This window comes from Terrapene carolina, unplaced genomic scaffold, assembly GCF_002925995.2.
Source record: "Terrapene carolina triunguis isolate 2854851 unplaced genomic scaffold, T_m_triunguis-2.0 Scaffold69, whole genome shotgun sequence".
Classification (NCBI taxonomy): Eukaryota; Metazoa; Chordata; order Testudines; family Emydidae; genus Terrapene; species Terrapene triunguis.
Genome location: NW_020664420.1, coordinates 19,924,403 through 19,942,149, shown reverse-complemented (window position 1 = coordinate 19,942,149; position 17,747 = coordinate 19,924,403). Strand labels below are relative to the sequence as shown.

Below are 17,747 nucleotides of genomic sequence, written 5' to 3'. Positions count from 1 at the left end.
CTATATTAACAAGTGTCCTCTGCATCAATACTTCCAAAAAGACTGAATGAAAGTAGCCGACTCATTAGCTGCTCACTTATTAAGGGATGTATGCAGCTGAAATAGCTTTTTTACAGTACTAAAGATGTTAGTCAAAAATGCAGACTCTGATTAACTAGTTCCTCTAAAGTTGGAAGTTCAGTTATGCACCCAATGGACTAGAGCCTTTGAATATTTCAGGGAAAGTGCCCGATTCCAGAAAATTCAGCTGGAGCTGAAAAGTGTTTGTGTTAGCTATAGGCAAGCTCTTTACAAAAACCCAGCATATTTGAAGCCCACTATTTTACCTCACACAGATATGCTACTTCTCAAAATATTCCTCATCTTGAAAATTTAAAATAATTATTCCTGCAAGCGTCCAAGAAAGAAGCCACTCGCCTGTTTAGGCCTACCAACTGTTCTATTACATATTCCTTAAGGACTGTACTGCTAATGGTAAGTAGATAGGTATTTTACAAGTTAGCTCTAAATCAGACTCAGATATGCTCAAACAATTAATTTATTGTATTTCCCTGAGATTTTAATCCCAAAATTCCCACCTGGATGGAATGAAGACAGTATGGTTTCCTGTCTGTGGCAGACTCTCCCCGTGTTGCTTTTCTAGGATACGGGTAAGAAAGTTAGCCCTGAGGGAGTGAAATGATTCAAATTTTATCGTTTCTGAAGGCTTGTTTTACCTGCACAAGAGATTCATAATCTAAGAAAACCAGAGACATGCATAGAGAAGTACAGCTACTGATTCTGCAAAAACAGAGTATCGGATTGGAAGAGTATTTATTTAAGACAAGGGGGGTTGATTCAGAATAGACTTTTTTTTTTTTGTTTGTTTTGTTTTTTTTTACACTACACTGGTATAATCCCACTCGACTTCACTGGTATTACTCCTGATCGATACCAGTGTAATTTAGCCTTAAAACTGTATGCAGCAAAAGAAAATGCAGGTGAAGTGAAAAGTCTACCTCTAATTGCTATTTAAGGCTTAAGGTTCACTGAACTTTCTCCAAACAAACATACTGAAGCATCCAATTGTAAGAGGGTATAATCCCCCAAATGACCAAATACATTGTGAGTTTTATTTTAAAACCTCTGACTAAACAATATTATCAAAACAATGTGCTGTTAGCAAATTCTTTCCCAAAGTCTGGAAACAACTACACACTGAATTTCAATTACTCACATCTCTTGACCTACAGAAGAGAATGCAAGTATGTACTCTGCAGCTAAGTAAATTTATTCAAGGATGCATTTTCAATGTATCAAGTGGGGATTGGGATGCCCACCTTATACTTTCACTAATGGGTATTACGAAGAGATGCTGTAACAGGATGCATTCGCTCCGCACTGGATTGGGAAGAGTTAACCTTACATTGTGGGCTAAGGAAGCAACACCCCCTCAGCTCTACTGGGCATGCTCCAAATGCACCAGTATAAAAGGGAGCAGCTCAGTCGGGGGGGACCGCTGGAGAGGAAGGACACACTTTGTAGGCTCCAGCCCCAGTTGCTGGGGACAGTGCAGACAGGGAACCTGGAGACAGCGGAGACGCCCAGACCATAGCAGTGGGAACCACGGTAGGAAGCAGCCCAGGGGAATTAGACAGTGGTCCGGTTAGTGAACCGGAACTTTGAGTCAGCGTGTTTCGATCGGAACCCCCGCTGATTCAGTGGCACATCCTCTGGCCACTACCAGGGCCCTGGGCTAGGGCCCGGTGGAGAGGGAGGGCCCGGGCCCCCCTACCCAGGCCACCCCCCCTTTTTTGTACGTAGTGACCCCCTTCCCTGACAGAGGCCACTTGGCCACACTACCCCACGGACGGCGCAAACATATTGACTTTGGCCTCTAGGCCTTACTGCCCTGCTAACAGGGGCGCATCTATTGACCATGGCCAATGGGCCTTACTGCCCTGCTGACTGGGCAAATCTGTTGACTTTGGCCGTTGGGCCTTACTGCCTTGCTAAGAGGGGCAAATCTATGGACTCTAGCTGCTAAGCCTTACTGCCCTGCTGACTGGAGCGAATCTATTGACTTTGGCCGCTGGGCCTTACTGACCTGCTAACAGGGGCAAAGCCATTGACTTAGGCCACTAGGCCTTACTGACCTGCTAACAGGGGCGAAGTCATTGACTAAGGCCACTAGGCCTTGCTGCCTGGCTGAGTGGGGCAAATCTATTGATTTTTTTATTGACTCTGGCCATTGGGCCGCATTGCCCTGCTACTAGGGGAGAATACATTGACTTTGACTATTAGGCCTCATTGCCCCGTTAGCAGGGGTAAGTATATTGACTCTGGCTATGGAGGCATAAACGCAGGTTACGTATGCCCCGCCCCTACACCCTAGGGAAGACGGTGCGCACTCGCCCCACATTGGACAGGGTCCCCCCAACCCTGTCTCAGATGCACATAAACTTGCAGACTACTCTTCGCAGGACAAAGAATGAGGGTGAGAGAAGCACAATGAGTCAGTACTCAACCAAATCCCTTTCTAACATTCATGCTGAGTTCAAAGAAGGGGAGGGAGAGGGAAAGATTCATATCACTATTATATTGGGAAAGTAGGCAGTGGAACAATCTCCTGATAATTCTAAACCACAGCTAGTCTTACATAATGCCTATTAGACATCCTTCACTCTTATGTACTAGCTCCAAATGCAGTAATCATTGTGTCACTTCAAACCCACTAAACATCAGGCACTCTGATTTGAACACAAAGTGTCACAGGAATTCAGAAGCAGACCTTCAGCATGGGGAAATCTTTTTCATTATATCTGTGTTTTCTGGACTGTAACTGTGCTGTAGGACAATCAACATTTTGGGGTTTTTGCATCTTTTTTATTTTTATTTTACAACACCAAGCTCTGAAAAAAAAATCTTTAGATGTGGTTTCCCTGATGAGCTGAAGCATGAAAAAAAGATGTTTTGACCTCACAGCACACAGCAGTCCAGAGGCAAATCTGTCTTCTTGCCTAATAACTTTCAGTGAAACTAATCAACATATGTTTATTTAATGGAGCAAAGGAAGAGACATACCAGTATGTTGTGCTCTTACAATATGTGCAAACACAAACAAACAAGTAGCCTCACATATGTTTGTAGTAGGGTGACCAGACAGCAAATGTGAAAAATCGGGACAGGGGGTGAGGGGTAATAGGAACCTATATAAGAAAAAGGACCCCAAAATCGGGACTGTCCCTATAAAATCAGGACATCTGGTCACCCTAGTTTGTAGGTACCACTCACATACTTCTTATAGCTGCAGCTCAGGGACCAATTTTACAAAATTTAGCTCTATTACAGGGGTGGTCAAACTTACTGACCCTCTGAGCCTCATACGATAATCTTCAGAAGTTCAAGAGCCGCAAAACACGAACAACCTTTACAAATGCATTTTTTAAAATATTAGCATCCTACTTATTGTATCACAGCTAATTACTGCTAGAGCTAGAGGCCTTGTGGGTCTCTATCCTAGTCATACGTCTTTGGAAATCTGGTTGATATGTTGTCAAGGCGATATGGAGGAGCTCGGTCAGATGTTGATTTGTAAGGACTGCACGATGTTTCAATTCTACAAACTTCATCACAGAGTACAGCGATTCACAGGAGTATGTTGTGCCAAAAATTGAAATGAGTCGCACGTTAGTCTTTTTGAGTTGAGGATACTTCATTCCTGGCACTTGCTTCCAGAACTCGATTGTAGACTGTGATTTATGCATAATCTTTCGAGCCTTGTCTTCCTGCAGTTCCAATAGTTCCATTTCTACAGTAGATGTTTCTGTAACCACAGTTTTGGGAATCTGACAGCCGTCACTGATCACATCAACCATGAATGGATTTACAAAAACGGGGAAGCAGGATCTCAGCTTCTGGAAGTCTTCAAACCCGGACTGGAAGTCATTAAGCAGGCCTTGTAATTTAACCTCTGTGATCTTCTACTTTGATTACCCTACTCTTGAGATGGGGAAAGTGGTTGAAGTCTCTTGACACTATGTCTCTTTGCAGAAGCTTTAAACTTGTTCTGGAAGCTGAAGACTGTCTGAGTAAGGTCAGAAATAATCTTATCCTTCCCTTGGAGTGCCAAGTTGACAGTTTGCAGAGCTGCATAATATCAATGAAAAACATCAGATCCTGCATCCATTGCTCATCTTTCAGTTGTGGACAGGACTTTTCCTTTTCTTCAAAGGAAAGCATTGATAGGCTCCATCAGTTCCACAAACCTATTTAAGATATTGTTGGTTGATAACCACCTCACAATACAGTTGAAAGAGACATCGTTAGGTTGTCTTCAAGATCCAGCTGTTCAATGACATTTTTGAACTGTTGATGAGTCTTCTCATTTGAATGGATGAAATTGACAATTTTCAGGACTGTTTTTGTAACAATTTCATACCTGAAGTATCTACCTGTGAGACGGATGATGCAGGGAGAAACTCTGGAAATTTAGGATCGCTTTTCAAAAGTCTGATAAGGCCTACTTTCCCCCCCCACCATTGCAGGTGCTCCATCCGTTGCAACACTGAGAAGTTTATCCAGTGGTACATCGGCATTTGTCAATGCTTTATCAAGTGCATTATTTATGTCAACACCACAGGTTGTTTCTTTTAGCGCCACTAAGTCCAACGTTTCTTCTTTTACAATTACATCCGTGGAAACATAGCAAACAAATATCACTAGTTGTGGTTTATCTTGAATATCTGTGGATTTGTCAACAGCTAGTCTGAATGCTAGAGAATTCTTTAGATCATTTTGCATCTTGCTTGCATCAGCACAGATCTGGGAGATCTGCCTCTCTGTAGCGTGGCACGAAATTGTAATTTCATAGAATCATAGAATCATAGAATATCAGGGTTGGAAGGGACCTCAGGAGGTCATCTAGTCCAACCCCCTGCTCAAAGCAGGACCAATTCCCAACTAAATCATCCCAGCCAGGGCTTTGTCAAGCCGGGCCTTAAAAACCTCCAAGGAAGGAGACTCCACCACCTCCCTAGGTAACGCATTCCAGTGCTTCACCACCCTCCTAGTGAAATAGTGTTTCCTAATATCCAACCTAGACCTCCCCCACTGCAACTTGAGACCATTGCTCCTTGTTCTGTCATCTGCCACCATTGAGAACAGCTGAGTTCCATCCTCTTTGGAACCCCCCTTCAAGTAGTTGAAGGCTGCTATCAAATCCCCCCTCATTCTTCTCTTCTGGAGACTAAACAATCCCAGTTCCCTCAGCCTCTCCTCATAAGTCATGCGCTCCAGACCCCTAATCATTTTTGTTGCCCTCCGCTGGACTCTTTCCAATTTTTCCACATCCTTCTTGTAGTGTGAGGCCCAAAACTGGACACAGTACTCCAGATGAGGCCTCACCAATGTCGAATAAAGGGGAACGATCACGTCCCTCGATCTGCTGGCAATGCCCCTACTTATACAGCCCAAAATGCCGTTAGCCTTCTTGGCAACAAGAGCACACTGTTGACTCATATCCAGCTTCTCGTCCACTGTGACCCCTAGGTCCTTTTCTGCAGAACTGCTACCTAGCCACTCGGTCCCTAGTCTGTAGCAGTGCATAGGATTCTTCCGTCCTAGGTGCAGGACTCTGCACTTGTCCTTGTTGAACCTCATCAGGTTTCTTTTGGCCCAATCCTCTAATTTGTCTAGGTCCCTCTGTATCCGATCCCTACCCTCTAGTGTATCTACCACGCCTCCTAGTTTAGTGTCATCGGCAAACTTGCTGAGAGTGCAGTCCACACCATCCTCCAGATCATTAATAAAGATATTAAACAAAACCGGCCCCAGGACCGACCCTTGGGGCACTCCGCTTGAAACTGGCTGCCAACTAGACATGGAGCCATTGATCACTACCCGTTGAGCCCCGACGATCTAGCCAGCTTTCTATCCACCTTACAGTCCATTCATCCAGCCCATACTTCTTTAACTTGGCAGCAAGAATACTGTGGGAGACCGTATCAAAAGCTTTGCTAAAGTCAAGGAATAACACATCCACTGCTTTCCCCTCATCCACAGAGCCAGTTATCTCATCATAGAAGGCAATTAGGTTAGTCAGGCACGACTTCCCCTTGGTGAATCCATGCTGACTGTTCCTGATCACTTTCCTCTCCTCTAAGTGTTTTATAATTGATTCCTTGAGGACCTGCTCCATGATTTTTCCAGGGACTGAGGTTAGGCTGACTGGCCTGTAGTTCCCCGGATCCTCCTTCTTCCCTTTTTTAAAGATGGGCACTACATTAGCCTTTTTCCAGTCATCCGGGACCTCCCCCGATCGCCATGAGTTTTCAAAAATAATGGCTAATGGCACTGCAATCTCATCCGCCAACTCCTTTAGCACCCTCGGATGCAGCGCATCCAGCCCCATGGACTTGTGCACGTCCAGTTTTTCTAAATAGTCCCGAACCACTTCTTTCTCCACAGAGGGCTGGTCACCTTCTCCCCATATTGTGCTGCCCAGTGCAGCAGTCTGGGAGCGGACCTTGTTTGTGAAGACAGAGGCAAAAAAATCATTGAGTACATTAGCTTTTTCCACATCCTTGGTCATTTTTGCTGTATTAGTCATTGAAGTTTTGTGTTACTTTGATCTAAAATTGCAACTACTTCTGCAATATTCTTCTTAACAAATTCTCCATCACGGATGTTTCGCACGAGTGATATTCCATGCCATAACAAAACTAGGTTCAGTCGTTGTGTCAGCTTCCTTACTGAATGCCGAAAGTAGTGTCTGTTAACTGTTGAGGTGTAAATTTAATGTGGTTAGCTTATTTTTCCTTAATTCTGATCCAGGAGGATATTTAGAGGGAAAGTTATTGTGATTAGTTTCATAGTGACATTTCAAGTTGCTCGCTTTGTAGTGAGAGAGCAATGCATTGCAGATAAGGCACAGGGGTCTGCCACCTTTACTAGTGAATGCAAAATCTTCCTCCCATTCTGGCTGAAAGCTTCAGTTTTCTTCTTCATACTTATATTTCTTACAGTTTGATAATGTCATTGTCATCCACGAAATTAACACAGGCTTAACACTTAAATCTATAACTATTCAACTGCGACTTATGAACAGTAAACACAGCCTGTAGTGTGCACCATGCAAGGAGATCACAGCACACAAGGTCATAGAATATCAGGGTTGGAAGGGACCTTGGGAGGTCACCTAGTCCAACCCCCTGCTCAAAGCAGGACCAATCCCCAGTTAGATTTTTGACCTAAATCCCTAAATGGCCCCCTCAAGGATTGAACTCACAACCCTGGGTTTAGCAGGCCAATGCTCAAACCACTGAGCTATCCCCTCAGCACTAGAGTAATGCAATTTCCTGTTATAATGAGCATGTGTCTTTGAAGCTGGAGCCTAGGCATCACTTGCAGGGCTGAAGCCCCAAGCAGCAGTGCCCCTCCTCCTGCAGATTTGAAGCCAAGAGCACCAGCTCATCCCTGCGATACTGAAGCCCTGAGCCTTGGCTCCCCCCTCAGAGGGCTGAAGCCGCAAGTGCCAGCTCGCCCTGCTGGGTCAAGCCCCAAGCCTCAGTGGCCCCCCACGGGGCTTGAGCAGCAAGCACCAGCTCAACCCCACCGCCCCCCACGGGGTGAAGCCCCAAGCTCAGTGAGCCACAGTTGACCCCTTAAAGAGCCACATGTGGCTTGCAAGCCGCGGTTTGGCCATGCCTGCTCGTTTTACTATACTATTGCACGTTTTAGATAATTCAGGATAGAATCTCCTTGAAGGTTTTCTAATAACTTTCCATAAAAACTAGGACAGTAACAGTACACGAGATCCATAAAGTAAAGAGCACATAGTGATTTGAGACCTGCGAACTCAAGATACCACCTCTTCTTATATTCTTACATGACAGCTGAAATCAGCTGAGACAATTGAGCTGACAGTCCCAGCATTTCTACCTCTGAGGGCTGGGGGCAGGACATTTTCAGGGGAAGGCCCTTGACTCTGAAATTCTCTTCTCCCCTTGGGCGTGAGTTTGATGACTTCCAGAGCATGTTTCAAACCCTGTTTACTCAGGCTTACCCCAGAGGGTGGGTATTTTTTTTTTAAGGCGAAGGGTGAGAGTCATTGCTGACTTTATATCTATTGAGATTATTTATTTTAAATTTTTACAGTACATTTCACAGAGAGAGAGAGAGAGAGAGAGAGAGTGATAAATGCACTATATAAAATGAATGAATAAATAATGAGGAACATAGGCACTGAATCTAATAATATAATTTTGAAATACAGGTAGTGCACATATACTGAAATTCAGATTCCACTGACAGATTTACCTGATAAACTCCAAGGTGTAGTACTGGATTGGGGAACTTCCTTCACTGACTCCAGGTTTCCATGATAGCGCAACCTCTGAATCAGAAACTACTATGACCTGAGGCTGATAGGGTGGTTCAGGGGGCATGCATTTATCTAAGCCAAAAGAATGGCATGTAATCAGTATAAGAAAAGCAGATGGATTTTATAGACACAAAACTCAACACACACACATACCCCTCCCAGCACTGAGAATCAGATTGGTTTCTTACCACAAAACAATCACACTTGTAAAAGTATTATGTTAAAAATATTTAAACTTAAGTACTGTACAAAAATCAGATTTAGCTAGGATTCACATGCTGCACTGTGGGCAAGAAATATGCTAGAGGAAAGAGGTTTCTTTCTTCAAATGCCCTTGCAGGCATTTATAAAGGGTCCACAAGGCACCTGGTACCTCGGGTGGCATTTATCCTTTTAAATCTTTTAATAATGTTACTGACCATTTTGCCATTACAAATACAGCCTGCCCTCTGACATGAGCGACTTTGAGCAAAACAGAAATTTTAGCTCTCACTCTGTGTTTACCTGCCAGCAAAATGAAATGTCTTGGATTAACTCTGCCTCAGCGGTTTCATAATGGAAAGCTATTTACACAGATTTTTACCTTGGGATAAGGTTGTGATGTCTCTGGGCATGCTGGGTCGTCCTTTTCCTGTCCAGCCATAAGCTCCTACACTAACGCGGTGTGGAGTGCCTGGCTTTAAATCGCCGATAACAACATCCTGTCAGAGACAAGAAAAAGAAGATACAAAAAAGTAATAGATCTGTTTCATGTTACTGAAAATGACATTGTGTGCTGTGCTGCTCGGATGGGAGAATACTCTTACATGATATTTTCCATGCAGGCCCCTAGGAAAATTGCAAGAATGCCAATTCAGTACACAAACAAAACACACAAACAAGGTCACGTGTTTCCTGAGAAGCTGTAGTTTTATCCCACAGGGATCTACAGAACTGACCTAGACCCATTTCTCAGCATAATTCCGAAGTCTGAAGAAAGTTTTTATGGAGCTCACAATCACACACTTTGGCTGCTGAAATTTAAGTCACATACATTCCCCTCTAGAGCCAAATGCTGGAGTTCATTATCTGTTTCCAGGGGACTGTAGCTGCTTCTGATGGTGAAGAAATGTCTGACCTCTCCTTGTACACAGATCAGGAACCAATGGAAGTAGATGCCCCCTGAAATTTTCCTCCCACACTGCTCTGCTAATGCTATCAACCGTGACTTGAAATGAGTGCCTCCCTTTATGGGAGACCAAGGACTTACTTGTTTCTGTGCCACCATCACAGGACAGGTTAACCCAAAGGCAAAACTGTCAACTGCCATATGTAAGGCATTGCTGAGCTCTGCATATGATAATTTTGTTATGTGTGATGCTGTTTAAGACTCCCAGCACGACCAAGTATTTATCTCACTGTCTGGTCCATTACAGAACATGTACTACCAGTCAGCTGGAACTATTCAGATCTCATATTTTGGCTCAGACAAACATTAATAAAGATGGGTCCATGTGCAAAATTCAGATCCTGGTCAGGGTTTGGATCTCAAAAATCCTAGAAGTTGGGGAGCTCTTGGATATGGGTCCATCACCAATTGTTTCACTAGAAACCAAAAATGACACCTCAGCTGTAGTTCCAAAGATTAACCAAAGTATTTACATGAAGGCAATAATTGAACTGGATGATTTTATTATATGAAACATCATATATACATACACATACATATATGCACTTCTAAAGAGTCATCCAGATATTTAAAATATCACTTACAGTGCATGGGAAAATTCAGAGAGCTCTTTTCCCCTAAAGCTAAGAGCAACTTGAAATAGTATTTCCAGGTGCAGCGAGCTAGTGAAAGATCCTAATACTTTATTATCTGCCAGCCTCCTGATGCCAGCCTTTCTAATAAACTCTCCTTCTTTATTCCTGTGGGTAAATACTGTACTAGTCCAATAGTTCTACTGCCTGTTATTGCTACCTCCAGTCCCAATCTGCAGTGAGCTCCAGAGAGGTAGACACCATAAGCTCATGCACAGTCCAATTGATTGGACAGAGGTCCTGCCACACACAGCTTGTTGTGAGTCAGGGTTTTAGTCTAATGTTAGAAAGTCAATGCAATTATATGAAGTGCCTTTAAAGCAAGTTAAGATATTTATATGGATCTGGACTGAGTTCCACCTTCTTGTACTCTTAATACATCTTAAAAGATTTGCTGTGTTGTGATACTAGAGGTATAGCGGGCTGAAATCTCTATTGCAGTACATTGGCTGTGTCACAGGTTTTATAGCGGGGTAGGCAACCTATGGCACGCGTGCCAAAGGCGGCACGCGAACTGATTTTCAGTGGCACTCACACTGCCCGGGTCCTGGCCACCGTCCGTGGGGCTCTGCATTTTTATTTAATTTTAAATGAAGCTTCTTAAACATTTTAAAAACCTTATTTACTTTACATATAACAATAGTTTAGTTATATATTATAGATTTATAGAAAGAGACCTTCTAAAAACGTTAAAATATTTTACTGGCACGCGAAACCTTAAATTAGAGTGAATAAATGAAGACTCGGCACACCACTTCTGAAAGGTTGCCGACCCCTGTATTATAGCAAGGTATGCCAAAGTTTAAACAGCATACAATGGGGCAGAATTTGGCCTTCTGTTTTATTGAAACATTATGGGCCTTACTGACATAAATGAGAGAAGCTCTGTTGACTGCAATGGAGCTATGCCAATTTACAGCAGTTGAAGATCTGGCCAAACATGAGCTTTGCAAAAATCACCTAGGCCTAACTTTGACTCTATCACAAAACGTATTTCTCCTGTCAGGGTACACAAGCTCATAGCTATTCATTGTTCTCCAAGTTCAGGCACTTGACCTAGAAACCTTCCACCTCTAAAGCCTGCCTATTCTTTTTTTAGGACCAAGTCCACAGGCTTACACGTGTGCTTAATGTGTAGCATGTGAATAGCCCCACTAAACTCAATTGGATAAGAGCCTTAATAGGTGCCTGTATACTATATTTCCACGTTTGCTGTGTGCTGTTATTTATATGTTCTATGTTGTAAAACAATACCATGACCAGATATAATACATACTATCCAATTTGATAATGCTTATACTTACAGACTGAGACTGATTCTGCTCTCAGTTACAGCAGTGTAGGTCAGGAGGGAGCTCCATTGAAGTCAATGGAATCATATCATTGTAATTTAGAGGAGAATCAGGCCCACTGTCTAAAAGACAAATCATGCAAACCTGACCACAGTGTTATTGCAGATTTCTGTTGACTTTGGTCTGAGTATAACAGAAAGCATTTCAGCAAGAATGTCCGAGCTCAACAACATTTCCTGGGGATTAATGACCAGCTGGGAGCCGATGAATCCCAGCAAGTCATTAATTCTCTAAGAAATGGCCCAACTGAAGTCCTTATTGTTATCAGATGTACAGATGGGTCAAACCTGGAACCTCAAATCTGAAACCCCTTCAAAATCTTCCAGTCCAAACCCAATCCTACGGTTTTGTTATTGAATCAGATCCAAAACTAGGAGCCTGTTTTCCCTTTTCTGGTTTAGATGCATCCTAAAAGTCTCCTAACCACAGTGATTCTCCCAAGATCTAGCAAAATTTCCATTAATACAGATAGATTTCATGAGATTTCAACTACTGATCTCACATGATTTCCACCATTTCTGGCCAAAAATCTCACATAAACAGCTTGCAAGAATCTGTCAATGTTGACTCCAAGCCTATACCCTGGTCAGGATTCAGTCTCAAACCAAAACCCTTCCATACATGAACACCTCCTTTTTAGCCCATCTCTAAAACTAAACCTTTTACAGTTATTGTTTATGGAAGCAGAATGGTCCATTGGACTGAACACAGGACTGGAAATAATTCACCAGCAGCAAAAGTCATAAAAGGGGGTTATTTTCTATACAACATTGTCTTTAATCTCCCAATCCTGCCTCCTTTTTGTGTGCTCACTCTGCCTCCCCTATTCCTGTGTCCTATCCTCTTTTTAGCTCAGCTCAGACCTACTCTTCCCATTTCTTTTCACACTTCCTTACTGCTCTGTTCTTCCCTCCTCCCCACAGGGTATATATCCCCCTTCCGTCCTCTCCCTTTTGTCTGACTGCTTGGCCCTCCCACTCTGGCTGACTGCTCAGCTCTCCTGTGGCCTTCGCTGCCTGGCTCTCATTCTTTTACAGTCCACCTCCTCTAACCTCAGCAAGGCACCCTTAAATGTTTTTGATGATTAGTGTGGAAAATTATCCATCTCTAAAACGGAGATGATAATAATGCTTTCTTACCTACCTGCTCCGAGCATTAGTTAATGTTTGTGGCACTTTGACTATGAAAAGTCCCATTTAAGTGCTAAGTAGTATTATTTTAGTAGATTATGGAGCATTTTAGTGAACTGCATATGAATCAGTGGAAAGGGAGACTCTAAATGTTCAGTCTTATTTTGGATCACAGCTGCGACAGTTTCAGGAAGTGCGGTACTTACAAAAATCGCTTGTCCATCAAGTTGACTCTGGGGGGAAAAAAAGCAGAATGGGACTTGTTAACAAACGACATACTTAAAAGTTGATGGCAAATCGTAAGTGATGGGTCAGCAAAGCAAGATATTACCAATATACTCAGCAGATGGGACACTTAATTCCCAGCTCAAGTAGATGTACACGTGTTAGGTCAGCTTGAGCTAGTGCCTAAAAATAGCAGTGTAACCATGACTACGTGAGTAACAGCTTGGGCTAGCTGCCCGCATGCAATCCCATCTGACCCCTTGGGTAGGTACTTAGGTGGCTAGCCTGAGCCTTGCAAGTGCTAGCTCATGTATAGGTTCCTGAGCTGGGAATTAAACCTCCCAGCTGCTGTGTAGATATACCCTATGATGTCATATCCTATGGTGGCAACAGAAGTACTTTTAAGAAAAAGAAGTGAGGAACACAGGAGGGACAAAAAATAGTGTATAACAAAGTAATAATTAATCATGACAGTGAGACTCCTTCCTTTACCATGATCCCATACCTGTGAAAAAGTCATGAGATTTAGGAGTAGCCAAAGAGAGTATAAGGCAACAAGGAATCTGAGAAGCTACTCTTCCCTCTTCTTCACTTCATCCCTTCCTTTTGAAGAGGTTTGCTAATGTTCATCAACTTCATCACAATGCCCTTCAAAAAGGGAAAGAAATCTCCCCTCTGCCCACAAATATTTGAATTTGATGCTATTATCTCAGTGCCAATTTCTAGCCGGTGCAGTCCTAGGGAACATTCCTAATTCAGCCATGTGAAAGGAAGAGTAAAGAGGACATGGTCTGAAAGAAGGAAGGATATTGATTAGAAGGAGAGGGGGAAATGGGGAAAAGGAGAATGAAACATATAAAGGTGAAAAGAAAAGGGATGAAGAGGGTAAGGAAAAGAAGAGAATAGGGGAAAAGGGAAAGAAAATGGGAGGTGATGGGGAAAAGACAAGAGATTTTTCTGAAAGAATAAAAAACTTCCAATCCCCTGGGAGACAAGAACTTGCACATTTGCCACTTTTTTTTGGAGTTAGGCGTTATTAAAGCTCGCAATTAAACTTTTAATCTCAAATTTTCAGTGGGCAGAGTCTCACTTGCACACACAGGAATTTGCCAAACATTCAACAACTCTGTTTGCTCAGACATTTACCATGATGACACAGCTTTGCCCAGATGGGTGTTTAGACACCTAAATACATGGAACAGCAAATGGAGGCATGTGATTGCTCTTCCATTTTTGCATGCACAAATGAACTTTTCCCAATTGAAAAAGTGAACTTGATATCAAAAGTAATATTTAAAGAGATGCCATAGGTAATTGCTATTAAAACCCACAGCAAGTCCCACCAGTTGTGAATTCAAAACTCGCAGGAGAATGAGGTACAAAAATCATATCCCAGACTTCTGATTAGATTACAGCAGTGTGCTATGATTTCCTCTTTGCCCAATAGTCCCTGTGGCTTTGGAATTGAAGCCGGTATGTCATTCACACAGCCAAAGAAGTCAGAATTCCTGGTTCCTACTATAGAAGTACCACCAATTATTAGAAAATGCCAAACTTAAGTCTCTCAAAATTCCAGAGGCTCTGATCATTCTGACAATGTATAAAGCCAGATACTCACCATGCTGAGCATATCCAAGCTAAGGGGGACATCATGTGAAAGCTGTTTTACTGGTTTATCAGCTTCGACCTCTGAGTAAAACACCTTGAAAAGATGTAGTTAAGGCAGTGATACAAATACTTTAGAAATAATAAGTAAATTACTATCACATCACTGACAGTGGCTGCGTATACATCTCTTGCCCCTCCACAAACACACGGAGAGTTCGCATACATTGACAAATTCTTCAGACTTACCAGGGCTTGTTTACACATTGAAATGATATAATTTATAACGTGTTAGCTGATACGATGTTAAACACAACTTAGCACTTAGTTGTAGAAATGAACTGTCGTATTTAACACTGTATCAGAGTGGACCCTTGCTTTAGCCATACTCAGCTGACACAACAATCCTTGTTTAAACTGATTGTTTAACCTTGTGTTTAACATGTGTGTTTTAACATATGTCATATCCCAGTACAGACAAAGCCTCGGTGTACATGTATTAGTTGGCATTCAGTGACCTTCCTGGTACAGTAAAATGCGGTCGCTAAATTCAGCAAAATGCAGCCTGAAACAAGTACAGTAGGTTGAATTCCCATGGAAGTCTCTGGGCAGCATTCAGCAATGACATGAATTGCACTGTAAGTTATACATCATGGGCAAGATCCTCAACTGTTGTAAACCCATTGAAGTCAACTGAGGATCTGGCTCCTGTGTAAATTGGTAATAAAACTGGTGGAAGTTGCAAAGCAGTGTAACTTTTACCCACTGGACATCCACTTAATCTCTCTGTGCCTCTATTGCCCATCTATAAAATGGGGATGACCCCTTTCTTCCACTGTTTGTCTGGCCTGTTTATTTAGCTTACAAGCTCTTCAGAGCTGGTACCCTCTCTTACTTATGTCTGTTCATACATTCTTGGATTTTAAGGCCTGAAGGGATCATTAGATCATCCAAGTCTGACTTCCTATATAATACAGGCTAGAGAATTTCACCCTGTATTGAGCCCAATAACTTGTGTTTACTTTGATTAAAGCACAGAAAGGCATCCAATCTCAATTTGGAGACATCGAGAGATGGAAAACACAGCTCTTCCCTTAGTAGTTTGTTCCAGTGTTTAATCACCTTCACTGTTAACAATTTGTGCCTTATTTCTAATTGGAAATTGCCTGGCTTCAATGTCAAGTAATTAATTCTTGTTATGCCTTTCTCTGCTAGACTAAAGAACTTTTTAGTACAAGGTATTTTCCCTCCACGTGGCCCTTTTCTGCACCCTCTCCAAGTTTTCAACATCTTTTGTATAATATGGGCACAAGAACTGGATGCTGGTATTATAGTATCAGTCTTGCAATGCTGTATGTAGAGGTAAAACTACCTCCCTACTTCTACTCACTTCTCCTCTGTTTACACATCCAAGGATGTACCAAACTAAGTACAGTGCCTAGCTCAATTATTGTTGTTATTACTTATGATTTGTATTATCATGAGCTACTACCATTCAAATAATTCAATAATAATAAAAATAATTCAGTAGATGTGCAAGACAAGTGTAGCTTACACAACCAAGGGAGGAAAAGATAGGGCATAGCAGGAAAAGCAAGGAGCATGGAGGTATAAGATGAAACAGCCCCTCACCATCGCAACTTATATCAGAACTAGAGAAGGTCAAACATTTTCTGTTATAACTTTTTTCCCCAGTGGAAAACTGAGTTTTTCATTAAATGGACATCTTTCATGAAATTGTCTGCGTTCCTTGAAAACTGTTTTTTTCAATGAAAATTTGCATTTAGATTTGGCGGGAGAGGGGGTTCCATCAACATTTTCCATGGGGAAAAACAAAACATTTTTGACCAGCTCTTGTCTACCATCCCCGACATTCTCAGGGCCAAGTTCACCCCTGGCAAAAACAGCTCCCATTGACTTCAGTTTAAGTGTTAAATTTGGTTTCCACACAATACAAAATCAGTGCAAGTTTCATTTGTTTTGCATTCAACTAAATGCCAGACTGGTGCAAAGTTACACTGCTTTGCTTCTGAGACCTACTGACACCTCTTATCAACAACTTACAGCAGCACAGAATCCTAGAACAGAGGTTCTCAAACTGTGGTCCGTGGACCACCAGTGGTCTGCGAGCTCCATTCAGGTGGTCCATGGACAGTTCCCTCTAAGGTGCACGCCTGGGTGGCCTCACATGAGAGAATGAAGGGCTGTGCTCCACTAATTAGGTGCCTGGACTTTGGAGAAGACACATGTGTAAGGTGAGGTGGTGGCCTTGGCGGGAATAGGGGGTAGGTGGGAGGGCACAGTGGGCTGAGGAGAGGGGGTGGGGGAATTTGGGACATGCAGGGCTACGGTGGCCAGAGAAAGAGGCAACTTTCCCCAGTTCTAGGGCTGCAGCTGCCGGGGGAAATGGCCCTCCTTTCCAGCCTCAGTTCTGTGGCTGCTGTGGTGGGGAAAGAGACCCCTCTCCTTCCCAGCCCCAGCTCGGGGGCTGCCACAGCGGGGGGCAGAGAGCACATCCATCACATTAGAAAGGTAAGGCTACTGATATTAAAATATGAGTTGTGTGCTTTTATTTGTAGAACAAAAAAGTTTATTATTATTATTAAGGGGTTTTTTTATATAGTGCTTTTATCCAAAGGGCTTTACAATAGTTAGCGAATGGTACAAACAACATTTGGAAAGATCATTAAGTGGTCCTCTGAGACCCTCAGGAATTTTCAAGTGGTCTGCGGAAAAAAAAAAAAGTTTGAGAACCACTGTTAGAACAATAGGGCTGGAAGGGACCTTGAGAAGTCATCTAGTCCAACCCCCTGTACTGAGCACTTAGAGGAGAGGAAAGTGATCAGGAACAGTCAGCATGGATTCACCAAGGGCAAGTCATGCCTAACTAACCTAACTGCCTTCTATGATGAGATAACTGGCTCTGTGGAAAGCAGTGGACGTGTTATTCCTTCACTTTTGATACGGTATCCCACAGTATTCTTGCCAGCAAGTTAAAGAAGTATGGGCTGGATGAATGGACTATAAGGTGGATAGAAAGCTGGCTAGATCATCGGGCTCAATGGGTAGTGATAAATGGCTCCATGTCTAGTTGGCAGCCGGTATCAAGCAGAGTGCCCCAAGGGTCGGTCCTGGGGCCGGTTTTGTTCAATATGTTCATTAATGATCTGGAAGATGGAGTGGATTGCACCCTCAGCAAGTTTGCAGATGACACTAAACTGGGAGGAGATACGCTGGAGGTAGGGATAGGATACAAAGGGACCTAGACAAATT

General features: G+C 42.8%; 1 protein-coding gene across 1 annotated transcript in view; it reads right to left on the bottom strand.

Annotated features, from left to right (window-relative positions):
* The window catches only part of EGFLAM (EGF like, fibronectin type III and laminin G domains), a 128,774-nt gene that overhangs the window by 80,271 nt on the left and 30,756 nt on the right, over nucleotides 1-17,747 (bottom strand). The window contains exons 3-6 of the mRNA XM_024198983.2: nucleotides 14,488-14,571; nucleotides 12,851-12,877; nucleotides 8,946-9,063; nucleotides 8,299-8,434 (exon numbers count right to left, since the gene is read on the bottom strand). Of these exons, the coding sequence (XP_024054751.2) occupies nucleotides 8,299-8,434; nucleotides 8,946-9,063; nucleotides 12,851-12,877; nucleotides 14,488-14,571 (365 nt within the window). The remainder of the gene's footprint in view (nucleotides 1-8,298; nucleotides 8,435-8,945; nucleotides 9,064-12,850; nucleotides 12,878-14,487; nucleotides 14,572-17,747) is intronic.